Source organism: Leptopilina boulardi, unplaced genomic scaffold, assembly GCF_019393585.1.
Source record: "Leptopilina boulardi isolate dan_hultmark-lab unplaced genomic scaffold, ZJU_Lbou_2.1 LbouV2_258, whole genome shotgun sequence".
NCBI lineage: Eukaryota > Metazoa > Arthropoda > Insecta > Hymenoptera > Figitidae > Leptopilina > Leptopilina boulardi.
Window position 1 is genome coordinate 536,748 of NW_026137816.1, and position 23,643 is coordinate 560,390.

The window sequence follows — 23,643 nt, forward strand, 5'->3', positions numbered from 1 at the left end:
ATAATATTTTATGTTAATATTAAAAAATAATATTTGTAACTGAATATATAAATTTCCATTTCATCATAATAGAAAAATTTATCTTACGACACTACAATAAACATAAAATTAATATAAAACAGATGCGTTTATTGTTTGAGATTGATAACGTATTTTGCGTCACAAGTATAAATAAGTGTTTTTCTTGTTTTATTAATTTACATAAAAAATTCCTTAAATTCATCATTATACTTTAATTATAAATTTTTATAAGGTCATATAATTCTATTATGATATAAATTTTACATGAAATAAATCTCCTTAGACCTAAAATTCTCATTATTGTTCTAAAACTAAATTATAATTAATAATTCCTGGTTTATTATTATCAAAAAAAATATATTTAAAATTTACATTATTGATATATATTTTTTTCTACAATTTAAAAATTTGTTTAAAAAAATTATATAATTTTACTGTTTTCTTTTATCTTTGGGTATTAAAAATTTTATTACAAACTCAGGATTGTTGATAACTTTTAAAGTTCTGCATAATTTAAAAGAAAATTTTTTTTATTTAAGTTAAAAACAACGAATAGTGCTTTATACATTTGAGTGAATATAAAAATTCTTTCCAAATCTCATTTAATATATTATTTACATTACATTAATCGAAAAATTATAATATTTCAAATTCAAAATATAATCTACAGAATTCTATTTGTTCCATAAAGAAAATTTTATTTCCGGTAAGAGTTTAAAAATTGAAAAAATTGTATACCTTTAAAAACCAACAAATTAATTTTTTTTTAAACAATCAACTTCTGTTTATATTAAATTATTATTAAGAAAATTATTTTACAGGAATAAAATTATTTAAAATTATTAAAATTACTATTTATATGAAATAATTTCGGCATCTATATAGAAATAATCATTACGTATTAAAAAATGATTTATATCTGTATTTTACTTTGTGCATTTATTGCTCCATTCTCATACACTTTTGGTAATGAAATATCATCAGAAATAATTGAACCACCTCCAGTAGAAGGTAAATACGATTTTCTTCAGAATTGTTAAATTTCTTATTTGTTTTCATATATATAACAAATAAAGAAATATTTTTTTAAAAAAATTTTTTAGTATCTATTGAAGATTCCATTCGTAAAAAAGGATCTAATGAAATATCAATTCATGTTACTCTTAATAACACTGAAAGAGAATTCATTTTACAAACTGTCGATAATTTTGCTGGTAAAAATACAAAAGTTTGGATAGCTAAGAAAGTGAACGATAAATTTGTATATACTCTACAAGAAGATGTAAGAAAAACATATTTTTAAATATATATTATTTAAATATATTTATTTAATTTATTAATGTAACTTAAATAATTTAATAAATAATGTATAAATTTTGATAAATAATAAAGTTTTTATATATTTTCTACATCTTATATTTATAATTCAATATTACTTTTAGTTTATGAGAAAATCAAATAATATTACATTCTTTTACAATAATCAAACCGAATCTGAAGTATTTCAGACAGTAAGTGAAAACGGAGAATCACAATTTGTAAGTACTGTAACTATTTCTTTAATATCAAACAAAATTCGTTAAGCACATTATTTTTATATTAAAAAATATAAAATTTATATTTTAAAAATAAATTTTTCTTTTAGAATAGCGTTATTAATTATGATCAAGTTGATAATGAACCAATCAATGTATCAAATTTAAGCACCGTGTATCCAGAAATTTTAGTCTATGTTGATAAAACACTTTTTCGGTAAGTTTTTGACATTATTTTTAATTATGATATAGAAATAGTCATTTATATTAAAACAAATTTTTTTTTAGACACTTTGATTATGATATTGAAAAAACTGTAATTTATACACTAACTCTTTGGAATGGAGTGGATCTCGATTTTAGAGAATTACAAAATCCGTCAGTTCGTCTTAACATTGCAGGAATTGTATTGTGTCAGGTATTTTTCTTATACGAATTTATAATTAATAGAACTCATGAAAATCATCTAGAATTAGATTAAAAGTTATTTAACTCAAAAATCCAATTAAATTAATTAGATTTGATGATGATTCAAAAAAAAGTGCATAGGTTTTTTATGTGATCTTATAAGATCATTATTTTTTCAACAAATTCTAATGTATTTCTTTTAAATTTAAAGGATCAACCTTTAGGAAATGATCCATTTAGAGTATATTCAAAAAAACTGGACGAATTTGGTAAATTTATGTACAATCAAGATCAATTCAAATTGGGAAAGGATTACGATATTGCTGTATTATTAGGTGCAGATCCATTATTCAATTCGGGCACTGCAGGTATTATATCTTCTTTAAATTGATATAATATATGCTTTTTTTACATATTAAATTTACTGACGAGGTAACAAAATTTCAAGGTAGGGCATTTTTGGGAAGTACTTGTGTTAATAACACTTATGAACAAAAAATAGCTTCTACAGCGATTATTTTGGATAATACTGCCTTTTCTGGAATAAATACAGCTTCACATGAATTAGGTCATTTGTAAGTATGAATTGTTTTAGATTAAATATTCAAAAATTATAATATTAATATTTTATATATTATTGTTTTATTTTATAAGATTCGGAGCTCCTCATGACGGTGAGAAAGATGATTCAACAGCGAAGCACTGTTCTTTTTATGATGGCTACATTATGAGCTATACCACAATTGACGAAAAACAATATTACTTTTCCACGTGTTCTAAAAAAATTATGTCTAACTATCTCAGGTTAGTTATTATTTATTTATTTTAAAAAATAAAAAAAAACGTTTTTATGACACTATTTAAAATTTGATAAACTTTTCAATTCGTTTATTTTAATGCAATAAAAAAATGTATGAATAATTTTATTAATTAATAAAAATGAAAATATTTTTAAATTTAGAAGCGAGGCTCCTAAATGCATTCGTAATAATCCATTGGTTAATGAAACTAATGAACAAATGTTAAGAATTTTGCCTGGTAAATTTATGACAATAGACGAACAATGTCAAAGACAAGGATATCTCCGAGCATATGATGTAAGTTTTAAAAAAATGCGCAGATACCACAATATCTTTAAGAATATAAATAAAAATCTAATTATCTTGATATCAATACGAAACTGAATGATTTATAAATTAATAAAAATCTATATGATTTAAATAATTTTATTTTATTTAAGGTGAATCCAGTCTCTTGCAAAACCATACAATGTAAGAGGGTTGAGCCGGGGGCTACAGCATTTTCTTCTATTGCAGCACTTGAAGGAACGCCTTGTTACATAGGAAAAGTAAAAAATTTATGATTATCTATTAATATTTTAAGTTATTAAAATATTTCATGTTCTTTAATGAAAAATATATAAATTTCAGTATTGTCTGAGAGGAGAGTGTGTTAAAGTAAATTTCAACACAACTGAAAATAATAAACATTCAAAAGAATTATTTCCATCACTTTCTCAACATCCTACATTTAATAAATCTGCAACAGAGCAGTGCATAGAAATGGGAATAGAAAATGTTACCAATGTTAGTTTAAATAATTTCTTATGAAAATTATAGTAATGATACAAATTTAAATATTTATTTCTATTTTAATTATTGTTTTAGGCCTATTTTGAAAACTGCCAAGTAAAGTGCAAGTTTCCGAAAGAAGGATTCACATACTCTATGTTTATAGACGCTCATTATGGAACTTTGTGCAGTAATGATGGAGTAAGAAATATTTTAATTTACAATTTAAAAATTTTCTATTTAATAGTTTTCAATGTCTCTGATTAAAAATTTCAAAAATAATGATGATTACTATTAAATGAGAATTATGATTTAATACTTAATTTTAATTTGTTATTAACAATTTTCAAGTATTGCCATAACGGAAAGTGTATTGGTATGAATAACAGTGAAGTAACTGATAATGTTGTTCCTGATGACTCAATACCTGACAGTATTAATCATGATAATACTTATACTATGCCTGATAAATATATAACAGCAGACGAACTATGTCAAAAAAAAGGATATATCCGAGCAGTAGATGTAAGTTTTAAAATATGCAGACATTTAAATAAAGATATCTTTATAAAAGATAAGAAAAAATAAAAATCTAATTATCTTGATATCAATCTAAAACTGAATGATTTATAAATTATAAAAAATGTATAAAATTTAAAAAAATGTGGTTTATTTAAGGTAAATCCAGACATTTGCCAAAGCATAAACTGTTTGAAGGAAACAGGATATATAATTTATACAAATATGCCAGCACTTGAAGGAACGCCTTGTTACATAGGAAAAGTAAGAAGTTCATGAATATCAATTAAAATTTTTAGAAATTAAAATGTTCTTTAACGAAAAATATTTAATTTTCAGTACTGTTTGAGAGGAGAGTGTGTTGAAGCAAAGTTGAATACAACACAATCACTTTCTGAACTGCCTAAATTTAATAAAACCGCAGAAGAGCAGTGCATAGAAATGGGAATAGAAAATGTTGCCAAAGTTAGTTTAAACAATTACTTATGAAAATTATAGTAATGATACAAATTTAAATATTTATTTCTATTTTAATTATCGTTTTAGGCCTATTTTGAAAACTGCAAAGTAAGGTGCATGTTTCCGAAAGAAGGATTCTTATACTATAATATTATAGACGCTCATTATGGAACTTTGTGCAGTAATGATGGAGTAAGAAATATTTTAATTTACAATTTAAAAATTTTCTATTTAATAGTTTTCAATGTCTCTGATTAAAAATTTCAAAAATAATGATGATTACTATTAAATGAGAATTATGATTTAATACTTAATTTTAATTTGTTATTAACAATTTTCAAGTATTGCCATAACGGAAAGTGTATTGGTATGAATAACAGTGAAGTAACTGATAATGTTGTTCCTGATGACTCAATACCTGACAGTATTAATCATGATAATACTTATACTATGCCTGATAAATATATAACAGCAGACGAACTATGTCAAAAAAAGGATATATCCGAGCAGTAGATGTAAGTTTTAAAATATGCAGACATTTAAATAAAGATATCTTTATAAAAGATAAGAAAAAATAAAAATCTAATTATCTTGATATCAATCTAAAACTGAATGATTTATAAATTATTAAAAATGTATAAAATTTAAAAAAATGTGGTTTATTTAAGGTGAATCCAGACATTTGCCAAAGCATAAACTGTTTGAAGGAAACAGGATATATAATTTATACAAATATGCCAGCACTTGAAGGAACGCCTTGTTACATAGGAAAAGTAAGAAGTTCATGAATATCAATTAAAATTTTTAGAAATTAAAATGTTCTTTAACGAAAAATATTTAATTTTCAGTACTGTTTGAGAGGAGAGTGTGTTGAAGCAACGTTGAATACAACACAATCACTTTCTGAACTGCCTAAATTTAATAAAACCGCAGAAGAGCAGTGCATAGAAATGGGAATAGAAAATGTTACCAATGTTAGTTTAAACAATTTCTTATGAAAATTATAGTAATGATACAAATTTAAATATTTATTTCTATTTTAATTATTGTTTTAGGCCTATTTTGAAAACTGCCAAGTAAAGTGCAAGTTTCCGAAAGAAGGATTCACATACTATAATATTATAGACGCTTATTATGGAACATCGTGCGGTAATGACGGAGTAAGAAATATTTTAAATTACAATACATAAACTTTCTATTTAATTGTTTTCAAACTCTCTGATTAAATATTCCGAAAATAATGATGATTAATATTAAATTTTTTAAGTACTGTCATTACGGAAAGTGTATTAATGTGGTTAAAGTAACTACTCCTGTTGTTGAAGAAATAACCGATAAGTCGGTACCTGATGTTACTGATTCTAATAATACTTCTTCTATTATGCCTAATAAATTTAAATCTGCTGATGGACAATGTTAAGAAGCTGGAATGTTAAAATTTTCAAATGTTAGTATTCAAATTAGCAAATTAAATATTTAATTTTTTCGCATTTCAAATGATGTTTAAAATTATTTTATTTGTCTGTACTTTAGAAAACTATTAAGGAATGTATCTTAATTTGCGTAATTTCTCATTGTAATATTATTATACTTATAGGCGAATATGTACTATTTTATTTATTAAAAAAAAGTTTGTAAAATTAAACTAATTTTTAATTAATAACACAGCCACACAAAAAAAAAAAAGTTCTGATCTGGGGGTCTGACTATATATTTTCTATGTCTTTTGGGTCGCTGAATCCGAATCCGAGGCCCATTCAACCCCATCACATCAGGTTTTTAAAAAAACCTGAAAAAACCAAAATGGCGGACACTTTTTTGGAAAATTTATCGGATTCGCTTGAAACTCGCTACTCGGGGGTTTTTGGGGTCGCTGGTTACGAATTTGAAGTCAGTTTTCAAAAATTCAAAATTGCGGATCCAATATGGCGGACATTTTTTTGAAAAATTTGCCGGATTTGCTTGAAACTCGCTACTCGGGGATTTTTGGGGTCTCTGATTACGAATTTGAAGTCAGTTTTCAAAAATTCAAAATGGCGGATCCATTATGGCAGGATTTTTTGTCAACTTTATTAGATTCGCTTGAAACTCGTTACATGAGGGTTTTTGAAGTCGCTGATTACGAATTTGAAGTCCAATTTACAAAATTTAAAATGGCGAATCCAATAAAGATGTTCTTTTGAGAAATCAAAAACTTGAGTGTTTTAATTCACCCGTATTTACTTTGTATCTTGCGTGTGCCTGCGTCCAGGGCACCTCCACGTGGTGTACATTGGGTAACGCAAATGCCGACGGTACATTATATAGTAAAATAGACGTGATAACATAAACATTGAAACTAAAGATATTACGCGCGTTTAATAGCACAAATTGTAGGTTTTTTTAGATTATGTCCGAATCCTGATATGATAAATTTAAACTGACTTCAAATTCGTAATCAGAGACCCCAAAAACCCCCGAGTAGCGAGTTTCAAGCAAATCCGGCAAATTTTTCAAAAAAAATGTCCGCCATATTGGATCCGCCATTTTGAATTTTTGAAAACTGACTTTAAATTCGTAATCAGCGACCCCAAAAACCCCCGAGTAGCGAGTTTCAAGCGAATCCGATAAATTTTCCAAAAAAGTGTCCGCCATTTTGGTTTTTTGAGGTTTTTTCAAAAACCTGATGTGATGGGGTTGAATGGGCCTCGGATTCGGATTCAGCGACCCAAAAGACATAGAAAATATATAGTCAGACCCCTAGATCAGAACTTTTTTTTTTGTGTGGCTGTGTAATATATTTCAATGTAATTAAATAGTCAAGATTATTTTTTTTAACTACGAAGAAGGTTAATTTATTAAAACATTTGTGTTTACTATACTAAATCAATATAGGATCTTTACTAGTTTCAAAATATATTGTTAACTACTATTCTTTATTTTCCCTATAAATATGTTACAACGAATGTACTGACATGGTTAGCACTGCAATGGTAACCATTGTTACCATTTGCATTTTAAAGAAAAATATTACAATTATTTATAAAAATATTTAATAATTATATTGATAATAAATTAGGATTATTTATTTTTAATTAATAAATAAAGTTGTTAATATTAAAAATTGTTTTTAATTTATAATCTAATTTATAAATTGTCTTTCCTAGATCCTTTATCATTTAGAAGGTATTCCATGCCAAATCAAACACTATTTTGTAGTTATAAAATACTGATTAATCAACATTTTTAGCATTGTGAAAATGGTCAATGTGTATCAAATCAAAACACAGCTTCGCTTTTGAATCAACAATTTGAATGGGCTGAGCAACTTTGTAAAAACAGTGGATTTTTAGGTGCTTTAAAAGTATGAATTTAAATAATATATTTATTTGTATTCATTTATTGACAGGATTATGTAATTTATGTATGTTCTTTATTAGGTCTCTGCTCATGATTGTATTTTGAAGTGCACGATGCCTATTTATAGTTTATCCGTAAGTTTGGAATAGAAAATTTACTAGATTAAATGAAAAATATTGGTTCAAAATTAAGTTTTAAAAATCAAAGAACTTATGCATGAGATAAAATAATAAAATGTTCATGTTCTCTGAAATCAACACTGGTCCTCATAGGATTCAGAAAAAGACTAAAAATGAAAATAATTAATTAAAAAGTTGGAAAAAACAGACTTTTCCACCTGGTCCACCTATATATGATTGTGATGAAAGTCCATCGTATGATGGATCTTATCTAAATAAGATAAACAAGGAAAAGTAAACACCTATGGAATTTATTGGAAATTATTTATCTAATATGACGCAAAAGCTAATTTTTCATTTAAAATAAATAATAAATATTAACATCCCGTGTGGAAAAGTGATGTGGGCCCCCAGTGGGGGCCCTTATGGATCGCCCTCATGCCATGAGGGGCGCATATGGATGATCCATAGGGGCCCCTCATGGAAACGACATGCTCATCGATGAGGGCGCCCTTATTGGCCCTCACGTTTGCCCTCATCTTGCCCTCAAGTTTGCCATAATGTTTTTTAATCAATAATATTAATAATAAAAGTTAATTAATAATAAATAAGCTTAAGTTATGAATAAATAACATATTTATTTAATAATTATTCAATTTTAAATTAATTTCTTACTCAAATTGAATTTATTAATTAACGTTCTAATTAATTAACTGTCGGATATAATTAAAAGTAATAATAAATTAATTAAAAAATATGTAATTTATGCATACTATTAACGGATATTTTCATTTTTCAATAAATTCATACATAGAATTAATTATTAAACGCAAACCTGAGAAATAAATAAATCTAACACATGGGGGGAATCGAACCTACGACCTACGGACTATGAGTCTAACGCTTTACTAACTCTTAAATTCATTATATATTTTCATAAAAACTGTAATAGTAATCAATATAGGTGCACTTTTTCCCTAAATTGTAACATTTATATTAAACTCTAATATGAGTTTAATACTTAGTAGTATGAATTTTCTTTCAGTGTATTAAAAACGCGTTTTTCGTTGTTCTGAATCATTATAAACATTAATTTTTTGGTGATAAAAAAATATTTCATTTTTGGACTTAGAAAATTTTGCTATTCGATCATGAGGGCGATCCATGCGGGCCCCTACGATGGCCCTTATCTATTTTGCCATAAGTGTGAGTGTTATTTTCAAAAAAGTGTAAATATATTTTTATTAAAAACAAGTTTTTCGTTGTTCTGAATCATTGGAAACATTCATTTTTTGTTGACGAAAAAATATTTGAATTTTGGACTTAGAAAATTTTGCTAATCGATCATAAGGGCGATCCATTCGCCATATGGATCAGCCCTCATGGGCCCCCGCCGGGGGCCCCGAACTCTTAAGGGCAAGATCGTGGCTTTTTCCACAGGGGATTACAAAAAATTATTGTAGACATAAATGGTATAAATTCAAAAATTTTAAGTATATCAATACTTAAACCTAAGTTTTTCTATTAAGAAAATCTCTTTCTACATTTTGGTAAGATTATAAACAAATATCAATAAAAAAAAATTTACTAACTAAACTATTTCTGTTCTTTTTTATTAAATTTTCAAAGCTGTCAAACTAACCTATTTTCCGTGCAACTCAACTTGAAAACTAAATTCCTTCGTAAATAAAAAAAATTTCATAAAATAATGTCAAAAATGAACTGTACATATATAGAAAGTCATTATTATTAAATATCAAATTTTTCAAAAAATAGGCCGCAGCGACTATAGGTGAAATCAAATGGAATGACCCTAATATTAAAAAATAATATTTGGAACTGAATATATAAATTTCCATTTCATCATAATAGAAAAATTTATCTTACGACACTACAATAAACATAAAATTAAAATAAAACAGTTGCGTTTATTGTTTGAGATCGATAACGTATTTTGCGTCACAAGTATAAACAAGTATTTTTCTTGTTTTCTTAATTTACATAAAAAATTCCTTAAATTCACCATTATACTTTAATTATAAATTTTTATAAGGTCATATAATTCTATTATGATATAAATTTTGCATGAAATAAATCTCCTTAGACCTAAAATTCTCATTATTGTTCTAAAACTAAATTATAATTAATAATTCCTGGTTTATTATCATCAAAAAAAAATATATTCAAAATTTACATTATTGATATATATTTTTTTCTACAATTTAAAAATTTGTTTAAAAAAATTATATAATTTTACTGTTTTCTTTTATCTCTGGGTATTAAAAATTTTATTACAAACTCAGAATTGTTGATAACTTTTAAAGTTCTGCATAATTTAAAAGAAAATTTTTTTTATTTAAGTTAAAAACAACGAATATTGTTTTATACATTTGAGTGAATATAAAAATTCTTTCCAAATCTCATTTAATATATTAGTTCCTGCGTGAAAAACGAACTATGGGAAAAAGCTATCAAAAGCTGGCAAAAGATGGGAGAAGATTTTCGCCATTGTTTTTAAGTTTTATCCCATACTTCAAAGAATTGCAAAAAGCTCACAAACCATTGCTTATGAGCCTTTCCCATACTTTTTTTTAATATCATATAACATTGCTAAAATCTTGCCAAAGTATTGCAAAAATATGGGAATAAAATAAAGTCAATTTTTTCTAACTTACTTCTTATTTTTCTCATTTTTTTTTCTGAAAATCATTGCAAAACAATGGGAAAAAGATTAAGAAAGAAAAAATTTATTTTTCTCATTTTTTCATCTTTAAAAATTAGATTTTTAAAGTATTGCTAAAACCTGGCAAAAATATACGATCAAAATTAATCAATTTTTCTTGTTATTTTAGCTTTAAAAATCTGATTTTTGAAGTATTGCAAAAATATGGGAATAAGATTTTGAAAGAAAAAATCAATTTTCCTCTATTTTTCAACTTTGAAAATTTGATTTTTAAAGTATTGCAAAAATATGGGAAAAAGATTTTGAAAGAAAAAATCAATTTTCCTCTATTTTTCAACTTTAAAAATTTGATTTTTAAAGTATTGCAAAAATATGGGAAAAAGATTGGTAGTGAAAAAATCAATTTTCCTTATTTTTTAAACTTTAAAACTTTGTTTTTTAAAGTATTGCGAAATCATGGGAAAAAGATTGGAAAGAAAAAATCAATCTTTCTCGATTTTTCAGCTTTAAAATTTTGATTTTTAAAGTATTGCAAAAATATGGGAAAAAGATTTTGAAAGAAAAAATAAATTTCCTCTAATTTTCAACTTTAAAAATTTGATTTTTAAAGTATTGCAAAAATATGGGAAAAAGTTTGAAAAGAAAAAATCAATTTTCCTCTAATTTACAATTTTAAAAATTTGATTTTTAAAGTATTTTCCTCTATTTTTCAATTTTAAAAATTTGAGTTTTAAAGTATTGCAAAAATATGGGAAAATTGATTTTTCCTTTCAAAATCTTTTTCCCATATTTTTGCAATACTTTAAAAATCAAATTTTCAAAGTTGAAAAATAGAGGAAAATTGATTTTTTCTTTCAAAATCTTTATCCCATATTTTTGCAATACTTTAAAAATTTAATTTTTAAAGTTGAAAAATAGAGGAAAATTGATTTTTTCTTTCAAAATCTTTTTCCCATATTTTTGCAATACTTTAAAACTTAAATTTTTAAAATTGAAAAATAGAGGAAAATACTTTTAAAATCAAATTTTCAAAGTTGAAAAATAGAGGAAAATTGATTTTTCCTTTCAAAATCTTTTTCCCATATTTTTGCAATACTTTAAAAATCCAATTTTTAAAGTTGAAAAATAGAGGAAAATTGATTTTTTCTTTCAAAATCTTTTTCCCATATTTTTGCAATACTTTAAAAATTTAATTTTTAAAGTTGAAAAATAGAGGAAAATTGATTTTTCCTTTCAAAATCTTTTTCCCATATTTTTGCAATACTTCAAAAATCAGATTTTTAAAGCTAAAATAACAAGAAAGATTGATTAATTTTGTTCGTATATTTTTGCCAGGTTTTAGCAATACTTTAAAAATCTAATTTTTAAAGATGAAAAAATGAGAAAAATAAATTTTTTCTTTCTTAATCTTTTTCCCATTGTTTTGCAATGATTTTCAGAAAAAAAATGAGAAAAATAAGAAGTAAGTTAGAAAAAATTGACTTTATTTTATTCCCATATTTTTGCAATACTTTGGCAAGATTTTAGCAATGTTATATAATATTAAAAAAAAGTATGGGAAAGGCTCATAAGCAATGGTTTGTGAGCTTTTTGCAATTCTTTGAAGTATGGGATAAAACTTAAAAACAATGGCGAAAATCTTCTCCCATCTTTTGCCAGCTTTTGATAGCTTTTTCCCATAGTTCGTTTTTCATGCGGGTTACATCACATTAATCGAAGAATTATAATATTTCAAATTCAAATTTCAATATATTGACCAAGTTTTACGTAACCTAAACACGAAAGTTAAGAAAAATAAACATTTATAAAATTATTAAAATCAATTTATTCAATGTGATGTTATCAGTGTCTGATCCAATGAAAAATTAAATGTTGCACTATCAAAATAATCTCAATTACATTTAATAAATTTAACAAAGGAAAATAAACACTAAAATTATTTAGAATAATTTTATTCAAGGTGATATGTGTCTATTATATTAAAATCAATTGACGCAAAATCGAAAACTTTTTTATTTTTTTTATTTAAAGTAGATAATAATATTTAACTTACGAAAACATTATTAAAAACTAGCGGTGTGTATATGTGCACCTACAGAATTCTATTTGTTCCATAAAGAAAATTTTATTCCTGGTAAGAGTTTAAAAATTGAAAAAATTGTATACCTTTAAAAACCAACAAATTAATTTTTTTTTAAACAATCAACTTCTGTTTATATTAAATTATTATTAAGAAAATTATTTTACAGGAATAAAATTATTTAAAATTATTAAAATTACTATTTATATGAAATAATTTCGGCATCTATATAGAAATAATCATTACGTATTAAAAAATGATTTATATCTGTATTTTACTTTGTGCATTTATTGCTCCATTCTCATACACTTTTGGTAATGAAATATCATCAGAAATAATTGAACCACCTCCAGTAGAAGGTAAATACGATTTTCTTCAGAATTGTTAAATTTCTTATTTGTTTTCATATATATAACAAATAAAGAAATATTTTTTTAAAAAAATTTTTTAGTATCTATTGAAGATTCCATTCGTAAAAAAGGATCTAATGAAATATCAATTCATGTTACTCTTAATAACACTGAAAGAGAATTCATTTTACAAACTGTCGATAATTTTGCTGGTAAAAATACAAAAGTTTGGATAGCTAAGAAAGTGAACGATAAATTTGTATATACTCTACAAGAAGATGTAAGAAAAACATATTTTTAAATATATATTATTTAAATATATTTATTTAATTTATTAATGTAACTTAAATAATTTAATAAATAATGTATAAATTTTGATAAATAATAAAGTTTTTATATATTTTCTACATCTTATATTTATAATTCAATATTACTTTTAGTTTATGAGAAAATCAAATAATATTACATTCTTTTACAATAATCAAACCGAATCTGAAGTATTTCAGACAGTAAGTGAAAACGGAGAATCACAATTTGTAAGTACTGTAACTATTTCTTTAATATCAAACAAAATTCGTTAAGCACATTATTTTTATATTAAAAAATATAAAATTTATATTTTAAAAATAAATTTTTCTTTTAGAATAGCGTTATTAATTATGATCAAGTTGATAATGAACCAATCAATGTATCAAATTTAAGCACCGTGTATCCAGAAATTTTAGTCTATGTTGATAAAACACTTTTTCGGTAAGTTTTTGACATTATTTTTAATTATGATATAGAAATAGTCATTTATATTAAAACAAATTTTTTTTTAGACACTTTGATTATGATATTGAAAAAACTGTAATTTATACACTAACTCTTTGGAATGGAGTGGATCTCGATTTTAGAGAATTACAAAATCCGTCAGTTCGTCTTAACATTGCAGGAATTGTATTGTGTCAGGTATTTTTCTTATACGAATTTATAATTAATAGAACTCATGAAAATCATCTAGAATTAGATTAAAAGTTATTTAACTCAAAAATCCAATTAAATTAATTAGATTTGATGATGATTCAAAAAAAAGTGCATAGGTTTTTTATGTGATCTTATAAGATCATTATTTTTTCAACAAATTCTAATGTATTTCTTTTAAATTTAAAGGATCAACCTTTAGGAAATGATCCATTTAGAGTATATTCAAAAAAACTGGACGAATTTGGTAAATTTATGTACAATCAAGATCAATTCAAATTGGGAAAGGATTACGATATTGCTGTATTATTAGGTGCAGATCCATTATTCAATTCGGGCACTGCAGGTATTATATCTTCTTTAAATTGATATAATATATGCTTTTTTTACATATTAAATTTACTGACGAGGTAACAAAATTTCAAGGTAGGGCATTTTTGGGAAGTACTTGTGTTAATAACACTTATGAACAAAAAATAGCTTCTACAGCGATTATTTTGGATAATACTGCCTTTTCTGGAATAAATACAGCTTCACATGAATTAGGTCATTTGTAAGTATGAATTGTTTTAGATTAAATATTCAAAAATTATAATATTAATATTTTATATATTATTGTTTTATTTTATAAGATTCGGAGCTCCTCATGACGGTGAGAAAGATGATTCAACAGCGAAGCACTGTTCTTTTTATGATGGCTACATTATGAGCTATACCACAATTGACGAAAAACAATATTACTTTTCCACGTGTTCTAAAAAAATTATGTCTAACTATCTCAGGTTAGTTATTATTTATTTATTTTAAAAAATAAAAAAAAACGTTTTTATGACACTATTTAAAATTTGATAAACTTTTCAATTCGTTTATTTTAATGCAATAAAAAAATGTATGAATAATTTTATTAATTAATAAAAATGAAAATATTTTTAAATTTAGAAGCGAGGCTCCTAAATGCATTCGTAATAATCCATTGGTTAATGAAACTAATGAACAAATGTTAAGAATTTTGCCTGGTAAATTTATGACAATAGACGAACAATGTCAAAGACAAGGATATCTCCGAGCATATGATGTAAGTTTTAAAAAAATGCGCAGATACCACAATATCTTTAAGAATATAAATAAAAATCTAATTATCTTGATATCAATACGAAACTGAATGATTTATAAATTAATAAAAATCTATATGATTTAAATAATTTTATTTTATTTAAGGTGAATCCAGTCTCTTGCAAAACCATACAATGTAAGAGGGTTGAGCCGGGGGCTACAGCATTTTCTTCTATTGCAGCACTTGAAGGAACGCCTTGTTACATAGGAAAAGTAAAAAATTTATGATTATCTATTAATATTTTAAGTTATTAAAATATTTCATGTTCTTTAATGAAAAATATATAAATTTCAGTATTGTCTGAGAGGAGAGTGTGTTAAAGTAAATTTCAACACAACTGAAAATAATAAACATTCAAAAGAATTATTTCCATCACTTTCTCAACATCCTACATTTAATAAATCTGCAACAGAGCAGTGCATAGAAATGGGAATAGAAAATGTTACCAATGTTAGTTTAAACAATTTCTTATGAAAATTATAGTAATGATACAAATTTAAATATTTATTTCTATTTTAATTATTGTTTTAGGCCTATTTTGAAAACTGCCAAGTAAAGTGCAAGTTTCCGAAAGAAGGATTCACATACTCTATGTTTATAGACGCTCATTATGGAACTTTGTGCAGTAATGATGGAGTAAGAAATATTTTAATTTACAATTTAAAAATTTTCTATTTAATAGTTTTCAATGTCTCTGATTAAAAATTTCAAAAATAATGATGATTACTATTAAATGAGAATTATGATTTAATACTTAATTTTAATTTGTTATTAACAATTTTCAAGTATTGCCATAAGGGAAAGTGTATTGGTATGAATAACAGTGAAGTAACTGATATTGTTGTTCCTGATGACTCAATACCTGACAGTATTAATCATGATAATACTTATACTATGCCTGATAAATATATAACAGCAGACGAACTATGTCAAAAAAAAGGATATATCCGAGCAGTAGATGTAAGTTTTAAAATATGCAGACATTTAAATAAAGATATCTTTATAAAAGATAAGAAAAAATAAAAATCTAATTATCTTGATATCAATCTAAAACTGAATGATTTATAAATTATTAAAAATGTATAAAATTTAAAAAAATGTGGTTTATTTAAGGTGAATCCAGACATTTGCCAAAGCATAAACTGTTTGAAGGAAACAGGATATATAATTTATACAAATATGCCAGCACTTGAAGGAACGCCTTGTTACATAGGAAAAGTAAGAAGTTCATGAATATCAATTAAAATTTTTAGAAATTAAAATGTTCTTTAAGGAAAAATATTTAATTTTCAGTACTGTTTGAGAGGAGAGTGTGTTGAAGCAACGTTGAATACAACACAATCACTTTCTGAACTGCCTAAATTTAATAAAACCGCAGAAGAGCAGTGCATAGAAATGGGAATAGAAAATGTTACCAATGTTAGTTTAAACAATTTCTTATGAAAATTATAGTAATGATACAAATTTAAATATTTATTTCTATTTTAATTATTGTTTTAGGCCTATTTTGAAAACTGCCAAGTAAAGTGCAAGTTTCCGAAAGAAGGATTCACATACTCTATGTTTATAGACGCTCATTATGGAACTTTGTGCAGTAATGATGGAGTAAGAAATATTTTAATTTACAATTTAAAAATTTTCTATTTAATAGTTTTCAATGTCTCTGATTAAAAATTTCAAAAATAATGATGATTACTATTAAATGAGAATTATGATTTAATACTTAATTTTAATTTGTTATTAACAATTTTCAAGTATTGCCATAACGGAAAGTGTATTGGTATGAATAACAGTGAAGTAACTGATATTGTTGTTCCTGATGACTCAATACCTGACAGTATTAATCATGATAATACTTATACTATGCCTGATAAATATATAACAGCAGACGAACTATGTCAAAAAAAAGGATATATCCGAGCAGTAGATGTAAGTTTTAAAATATGCAGACATTTAAATAAAGATATCTTTATAAAAGATAAGAAAAAACAAAAATCTAATTATCTTGATATCAATCTAAAACTGAATGATTTATAAATTATTAAAAATGTATAAAATTTAAAAAAATGTGGTTTATTTAAGGTGAATCCAGACATTTGCCAAAGCATAAACTGTTTGAAGGAAACAGGATATATAATTTATACAAATATGCCAGCACTTGAAGGAACGCCTTGTTACATAGGAAAAGTAAGAAGTTCATGAATATCAATTAAAATTTTTAGAAATTAAAATGTTCTTTAACGAAAAATATTTAATTTTCAGTACTGTTTGAGAGGAGAGTGTGTTGAAGCAACGTTGAATACAACACAATCACTTTCTGAACTGCCTAAATTTAATAAAACCGCAGAAGAGCAGTGCATAGAAATGGGAATAGAAAATGTTACCAATGTTAGTTTAAACAATTTCTTATGAAAATTATAGTAATGATACAAATTTAAATATTTATTTCTATTTTAATTATTGTTTTAGGCCTATTTTGAAAACTGCCAAGTAAAGTGCAAGTTTCCGAAAGAAGGATTCACATACTCTATGTTTATAGACGCTCATTATGGAACTTTGTGCAGTAATGATGGAGTAAGAAATATTTTAATTTACAATTTAAAAATTTTCTATTTAATAGTTTTCAATGTCTCTGATTAAAAATTTCAAAAATAATGATGATTACTATTAAATGAGAATTATGATTTAATACTTAATTTTAATTTGTTATTAACAATTTTCAAGTATTGCCATAACGGAAAGTGTATTGGTATGAATAACAGTGAAGTAACTGATATTGTTGTTCCTGATGACTCAATACCTGACAGTATTAATCATGATAATACTTATACTATGCCTGATAAATATATAACAGCAGACGAACTATGTCAAAAAAAAGGATATATCCGAGCAGTAGATGTAAGTTTTAAAATATGCAGACATTTAAATAAAGATATCTTTATAAAAGATAAGAAAAAACAAAAATCTAATTATCTTGATATCAATCTAAAACTGAATGATTTATAAATTATTAAAAATGTATAAAATTTAAAAAAATGTGGTTTATTTAAGGTGAATCCAGACATTTGCCAAAGCATAAACTGTTTGAAGGAAACAGGATATATAATTTATACAAATATGCCAGCACTTGAAGGAACGCCTTGTTACATAGGAAAAGTAAGAAGTTCATGAATATCAATTAAAATTTTTAGAAATTAAAATGTTCTTTAACGAAAAATATTTAATTTTCAGTACTGTTTGAGAGGAGAGTGTGTTGAAGCAACGTTGAATACAACACAATCACTTTCTGAACTGCCTAAATTTAATAAAACCGCAGAAGAGCAGTGCATAGAAATGGGAATAGAAAATGTTACCAATGTTAGTTTAAACAATTTCTTATGAAAATTATAGTAATGATACAAATTTAAATATTTATTTCTATTTTAATTATTGTTTTAGGCCTATTTTGAAAACTGCCAAGTAAAGTGCAAGTTTCCGAAAGAAGGATTCACATACTATAATATTATAGACGCTTATTATGGAACATCGTGCGGTAATGACGGAGTAAGAAATATTTTAAATTACAATACATAAACTTTCTATTTAATTGTTTTCAAACTCTCTGATTAAATATTCCGAAAATAATGATGATTAATATTAAATTTTTTAAGTACTGTCATTACGGAAAGTGTATTAATGTGGTTAAAGTAACTACTCCTGTTGTTGAAGAAATAACCGATAAGTCGGTACCTGATGTTACTGATTCTAATAATACTTCTTCTATTATGCCTAATAAATTTAAATCTGCTGATGAACAATGTAAAGAAGCTGGAATGTTAAAATTTTCAAATGTTAGTATTCAAATTAGCAAATTAAATATTTAATTTTTTCGCATTTCAAATGATGTTTAAAATTATTTTATTTGTCTGTACTTTAGAAAACTATTAAGGAATGTATCTTAATTTGCGAAATTGAAATGGACAACAATATTGATACCAACCCATATGATTCTTCATCTATAAAGGAAAATATTTATGATACAAGTGACATTTACAAAAAAGTAACAGCACAAGATGGATTTCCATGCCAGGAGAATGGGGTAAGAAAATTTTTAACTTTTCAATTCACACAATTTATAAGAATTCTTATTCAATAAATTTCTAGAAATTAAGAACATCTCTCTAAATACGCTATTAAACAGAATGTTTTGTGTATTTTAGTACTGTCAAGATGGAAAATGTGTGAATATGACAATTACTGATACCAATCCAAGCTCTACTGATTTTCCCTTACCCGAGGAAAATTCTGTTGGTCTTCCAAATGATACAACAACTCCTCAGAGTTTAACAAATTTTACTGATGTTAAACCTTTAAATGATAAGATAACTACTCCTGAGGTGGATGTAACAACTCCAAAGTCAATTGCTAACGATGATAGTCAGATTGATGATGACAAAAATAATAATGACAGTCCAATTTTTGATGCTAGTGGTTTGGATGACCTAATTAAAGCGTTAGAGAATGACAAATGCAAAGCAGATACGTCTGACGATGAATTACCAATATGTGAGGACAATGAATTAAGCTCCAATAATTTGGATGGTACTAATACGTCCACAATTCATAATATAATAACTCCTGATAGCAACACAGGTTTTCATGATGTTAAATCTCCTAATGAAAACATAACTACTCCTAAGGTGGATGTAACAACTCCAAAGTCAATTTCTAACGATGATAGTCTGATTGATGACAATAATAATAATGACAGTCCAATTTTTGATGCAAGTGGTTTGGATGACCTAATTAAAGCGTTAGAGAATGACAAATGCAAAGCAGATACGTCTGACGATGAATTACCAATATGTGAGGACAATGAATTAAGCTCCAATAATTTGGATGGTACTAATACGTCCACAATTCATAATATAATAAATCCTGATAGCAACACAGGTTTTCATGATGTTAAATCTCCTAATGAAAACATAACTACTCCTAAGGTGGATGTAACAACTCCAAAGTCAATTTCTAACGATGATAGTCTGATTGATGACAATAATAATAATGACAGTCCAATTTTTGATGCTAGTGGTTTGGATGACCTAATTAAAGCGTTAGAGAATGACAAATGCAAAGCAGATACGTCTGACGATGAATTACCAATATGTGAGGACAATGAATTAAGCTCCAATAATTTGGATGGTACTAATACGTCCACAATTCATAATATAATAACTCCTGATAGCAACACAGGTTTTCATGATGTTAAATCTCCTAATGAAAACATAACTACTCCTAAGGTGGATGTAACAACTCCAAAGTCAATTTCTAACGATGATAGCCTGATTGATGACAATAATAATAATGACAGTCCAATTTTTGATGCTAGTGGTTTGGATGACCTAATTAAAGCGTTAGAGAATGACAATGAATCAAGCTCCAATAGTTTAGATGAGCTAAATAAAGCGATAGAGAATGACAATAAATTAAGCTCCAAAAGTTTAGAAGACATAATTAAAATGTTAGAGAATGAGACTTGCGAAGCAGATTTTTCTGAAGATGGATGTGATAACACCACTGACTTGAATTCAAATACAACCTTTCATAATTTAGTTGATTCTAATAATTCCACAATTCATGTTTCTAATCCCGATAACATTCAAAATTCTACTGATTCTACTTCCTCCTCGGATGGTTTAGTTGCTCCTTTAGATGGTAAAACAACTCCCGATAGCATTACAATTATCAATAATGTTGAATCTGCTGAAAACATTACTACTCCTTTTGTTGAAGTTACGACTCCTATAGTTGAAATAACTACTCCTGTTGTTGAAGTAACAACACCTGTTGTTGAAGTACCAGTTCAAAGTACAACCGACATTGATGATAGAAACATTATGCCTGATAATCCAAAACTATATTCATTTGATAAACTAGCTCATGAAGATTGTCAGAAAGCTGGTGCTTCAGGTGCTTTAAAAGTCAGTATTAAACTAATTAATGCTTTAAAATTTCTTCTATTTTTGAAGATTATTGATGTTAATTAACTTATTTACGTCTTTAGATTTATCCAACCTTATGTGATATGAGTTGCTATAAGTTACCAAATAATTTGACAACAAATCTTACAATGAATGCTCCAAATGGTTTTCCATGCACTAAAGGAATGGTAAGACAATTCTTAATTTATCTAAACTCCTATTTCCGTAACATAGTATTATTTAAAAATATTATATTTATTAATTAATTTTAGTATTGCCAAGACGGTCTGTGTGTCAATGATGATCGAGAAAGTCCGGTGGATCTAAATAAAAAACCATTGTTAACTGAGGAAGGAAAATTGATGTTGGATAATCTAGCATGTATAGAAATTGGAGCTACTAGTGCTTCTAAAGTGTGTATATTTGAATAATTTAAATCTTTTATATGTATGTTTTTATGTATTCAGATATTATGTAATTAATGCATTTTCTTTTTTAGATCTCGACGACTGATTGTGTTTTACATTGCAAGACAACGAAGATGGTTAAATACGATTTTATGCCCAAAGAGTTATATAGTCATATGTATTTGAATTATAATGCGCCAAATGGTTTTCCATGCGGTAATAATGGAGTAAGTTTTCCTTTTAATTTTCTTCTCGTTTTAAATTAATTATTATATTGAAATATCTAAAATATAACATTTTTTTCAGATTTGTTATAATAATACTTGTATCCATCAAAATCAATCTAAGGGAAAAAATTAATATATAGAAATTTAAGAAAAAAAAACTATTTTAAAAATTATATTTAGAAATTTATATTTGCGTAATTTCTCATTGTAATATTATTATACTTATATGCAAATATGTATTATTTTATTTATTAAAAAAAAAAGTTTGTAAAATTAAACCAATTTTTAATTAATAATATATTTCAATATAATTAAATAGTCAAGGTTATTTTTTTTAGCTACGAAGAAGGTTAATTTATTAAAACACTTGTGTTCACTATACTAAATCAATATAGGATCTTTACTAGTTTCAAAATATATTGTTAACTACTTTTATTTATTTTACCTATAAATATGTCACAACGAATGTACTGACATGGTTAGCACTGCAATGGTAACCATTTGCATTTTAAAGAAAAATATTACAATTATTTATAAAAATATTTAATAATTATATTGATAATAAATTAGGATTATTTATTTTTAATTAATAAAGAAAGTTGTTAATATTAAAAATTGTTTTTAATTTATAATCTAATTTATAAATTGTCTTTCCTAGATCCTTTATCATTTATGAGGTATTCCATGCCAAATCAGACACTATTTTGTAGTTACATATCCGATTTTTTTTTAGTACTAGCATTTATTAGTTTTTTTAATCTTTTTAGAGCTTTAAAAGTCTTAAGGTTTCGCTTTGGTGTCAGTCCGTCGTACACTCGTGTTGTTGCCATGGTTACAGTTACTATAGCAACCGTGCACTGAAAAAAAATTTAGTTAGAATAACCAGAATTCTAGTTAGAATAACCAGAATTCTGGTTAGGGTAAGTTTAACATTTTGATTCTGGTTAGATTAACCAGAATTCTGGTTATTTTAACAAAAATTCTAGTTAATTCAACTAGAATTCTGGTTAACATAACTAGAAAGTAATGTTAAATATAGCCTAACCAGAATTTTTTTTCAGTGTGGTTCAAAAAATTCTAGAAAAATAACATAGTAAAATATAAAAAAAAATATAATAAAAGAATTACTATTTGATAGATAATAATTAAAAAAGTTTGTACAATAATGCATAATTTTTAATTAAAAAGGTTTATAAATAATATTTTAATTACTTGGATTTAATAATTTTCATGTTTTTAAACGTCAATAATTCCGTTACAAAAATATTACATATTTGAGAAAAGATTTTAGGAAAATAATAAGTTATTGGGAAAAAGTTATTGTTGGGAAAAAAAACAGTTAGAAAAACTATTTTAACCAAAGTTAACTAAACTCTTAGTTGAAGTAATCAATAATTTATTTGCTTCAATCAAATTCTTTCGTCATTTAGAAAATTTTTTTAAAATAAACCAAATGCTAATTTAGATAAAACAATAAATATTTATTTGAATCAAAAAAATTTTGTTTTTAAATAAAAAAAATCACATTTTAATGCAAAAAAATACTATATTTGGTTCAAGCAAAAATTTTTTCTAAGGAAAATTGTAAAATTGTTGGGAAGAAAAAAACCGTCCGGAAGCTTATTTAAAAAAAAACTTTCCAAAAATTAAAACAAATAAAATTCACAAATTTTAATTATAATAAATTAAATAAAAATTCAGGAATTATGGAAAATTTTTCGGAAGCCATTTCGCTACGTCAAAAAAATTAAAATTTCCCAATATCAACAGAGAAAAATAAAAATTATTTATATTCATAGACGTAAATCATTTCAGATGGCGTCAAATGTTTTTATTTATGCATTTTAATTTAGTTTAGCCATGAAAAAAATGCTTCGTCTTGGGTAAT

At 25.2% G+C, this 23,643-nt stretch overlaps 1 protein-coding gene across 50 annotated transcripts; it reads left to right on the top strand.

Annotated features, from left to right (window-relative positions):
* Window positions 1–513: 513 nt before the first annotated feature.
* Window positions 514–21,910, top strand: LOC127280914 (uncharacterized). Of its 50 annotated transcripts, XM_051304263.1 has the most exons (37): window positions 520–727; window positions 843–1,032; window positions 1,125–1,303; window positions 1,464–1,559; window positions 1,667–1,773; window positions 1,845–1,974; window positions 2,176–2,332; window positions 2,413–2,539; window positions 2,619–2,768; window positions 2,926–3,061; window positions 3,205–3,312; window positions 3,395–3,550; window positions 3,632–3,736; window positions 3,887–4,060; window positions 4,214–4,318; window positions 15,456–15,611; window positions 15,693–15,797; window positions 15,948–16,121; window positions 16,275–16,379; window positions 16,455–16,580; window positions 16,662–16,766; window positions 16,917–17,090; window positions 17,244–17,348; window positions 17,424–17,549; window positions 17,631–17,735; window positions 17,886–18,059; window positions 18,213–18,317; window positions 18,393–18,518; window positions 18,600–18,704; window positions 18,812–18,991; window positions 19,078–19,239; window positions 19,361–19,793; window positions 20,094–21,121; window positions 21,205–21,309; window positions 21,394–21,534; window positions 21,621–21,755; window positions 21,835–21,910. In XM_051304263.1, the coding sequence occupies exons 2-37, from the start codon at window positions 930–932 to the stop codon at window positions 21,886–21,888; spliced, it is 5,862 nt and encodes a 1,953-aa protein (XP_051160220.1). In that variant the 5' UTR covers window positions 520–727; window positions 843–929; the 3' UTR covers window positions 21,889–21,910. The 50 variants fall into 50 exon arrangements, with proteins under 50 accessions (XP_051160252.1, XP_051160251.1, XP_051160257.1 ...); XM_051304259.1 differs by lacking the exon at window positions 4,214–4,318 and adding an exon at window positions 5,182–5,286 and having other exon boundaries at window positions 516–727; window positions 19,361–21,121; XM_051304262.1 differs by lacking the exons at window positions 4,214–4,318; window positions 15,456–15,611 and adding exons at window positions 5,182–5,286; window positions 5,362–5,487 and having other exon boundaries at window positions 518–727; window positions 19,361–21,121.
* Window positions 21,911–23,643: the final 1,733 nt, after the last annotated feature.